Genomic DNA, 1200 nt, shown 5'->3' on the forward strand with positions numbered 1-1200 from the left:
CTTGTTCGCTGCGACAGTGGCATTGTGGAAGGCAGCAACATCAGCATCTACTACGATCCCATGATCTGCAAGTTGATCACCTACGGCCCGGACCGTCAGTCGGCGCTGCAGACGATGCGCGAAGCTCTTGACAGCTACGTCATTCGTGGTGTCACGCACAACATTCCTATTCTGCGCGACATGATCGACCATCCTCGCTTCATCTCTGGCGACATCTCGACCAAGTTCATCCAAGAAGAGTACCCCACGGGCTTTGCCAAGCGAGAACTGAAGGATTTGCAGCTTCATCATCTCCTTAGCACGGCCGCTGCTCTCAAGGCGACCGAGCTTGTCGACAATGTGTCGTTCCAAAGCAAGGTTGCTCGTCAAGATGTCGTCTCCGAGGTCGCCTCTGGAGTTGAGGCGCAAGAGTACGTGGTTTTGCTCGATGGCGCCCCACATCGCATCATCCTTTCGTCCGTTGAAGGAATGTCTCAGGTATGGTCATGCAATACGGTTGTTTAGAGGGGGGGTGGATTTGTTGCTTTGTTTTGTTTGGTTGTTGTTTGGGGTGCTTGAATTTCGCTCACTGTTGAATGTGCTCCTGTATCTCGAGTCAGGTTGAGTTTGAGGATGGCTCGAAACTCGCAGTCTCTGAAGACAGCGAAGCACCCACCAACCATATCCGTGTCCGCCACTTTATTGTGGAGGAACCTTGTGAGCACGAGGACGAAGAGCTTGTCGACGAAACGGCTGCGGCTTCCGAGGATGTCGAGTTTGAAGACTCGCACGATCACATTTCTGATGTCGTCACCATCCAGAACCTTGGCTCCATCCCCGGCGGCTTCAAGATTGGCTATTTGGGCGGCGTGGTGAGAGTTTGCGTTCTGTTTTGTGGATTTCTTTTGTTCACGTCGGGTCGGTTTGCTGACATGGATTGTTTGTCTCTTTGGCTCTTTTTTTTTTTCTTGCTTTCGCTGCGGTTGGCATTGCTTGGGGTTTTTTGTTTCGGCGGTTTTACTTGCAGTACGATGTGGTCTTCCTGACACCTCGTGAGTACGAGCTGTCCAAGCTGATGCCCAAGAAGGCGAAGGCCGACACGAGCATGATGGTGGTTTCGCCCATGCCTGGCACTGTTGTGACGATTGCAGTGTCCGCTGGTGATTCTGTAAGGACGGCCTGCTCGCTTCAATGCTGAGATGGAGGATGTGGGAACTGATC

At 52.5% G+C, this 1200-nt stretch overlaps 1 protein-coding gene across 1 annotated transcript; it reads left to right on the forward strand.

The window, feature by feature from the left end:
- Positions 1 to 60: 60 nt before the first annotated feature.
- On the forward strand, positions 61 to 1177 carry CAOG_08376 (propionyl-CoA carboxylase subunit alpha; the record flags this gene model as incomplete). Its single annotated transcript, XM_004339850.1, has 3 exons — positions 61 to 477; positions 600 to 851; positions 1007 to 1177. The coding sequence occupies 3 exons, from the start codon at positions 61 to 63 to the stop codon at positions 1175 to 1177; spliced, it is 840 nt and encodes a 279-aa protein (XP_004339898.1).
- Between the last annotated feature and the right edge of the window lie 23 nt (positions 1178 to 1200).

This window comes from Capsaspora owczarzaki (genome assembly GCF_000151315.2).
Source record: "Capsaspora owczarzaki ATCC 30864 unplaced genomic scaffold supercont2.84, whole genome shotgun sequence".
Classification (NCBI taxonomy): Eukaryota; class Filasterea; order Ministeriida; family Capsasporidae; genus Capsaspora; species Capsaspora owczarzaki.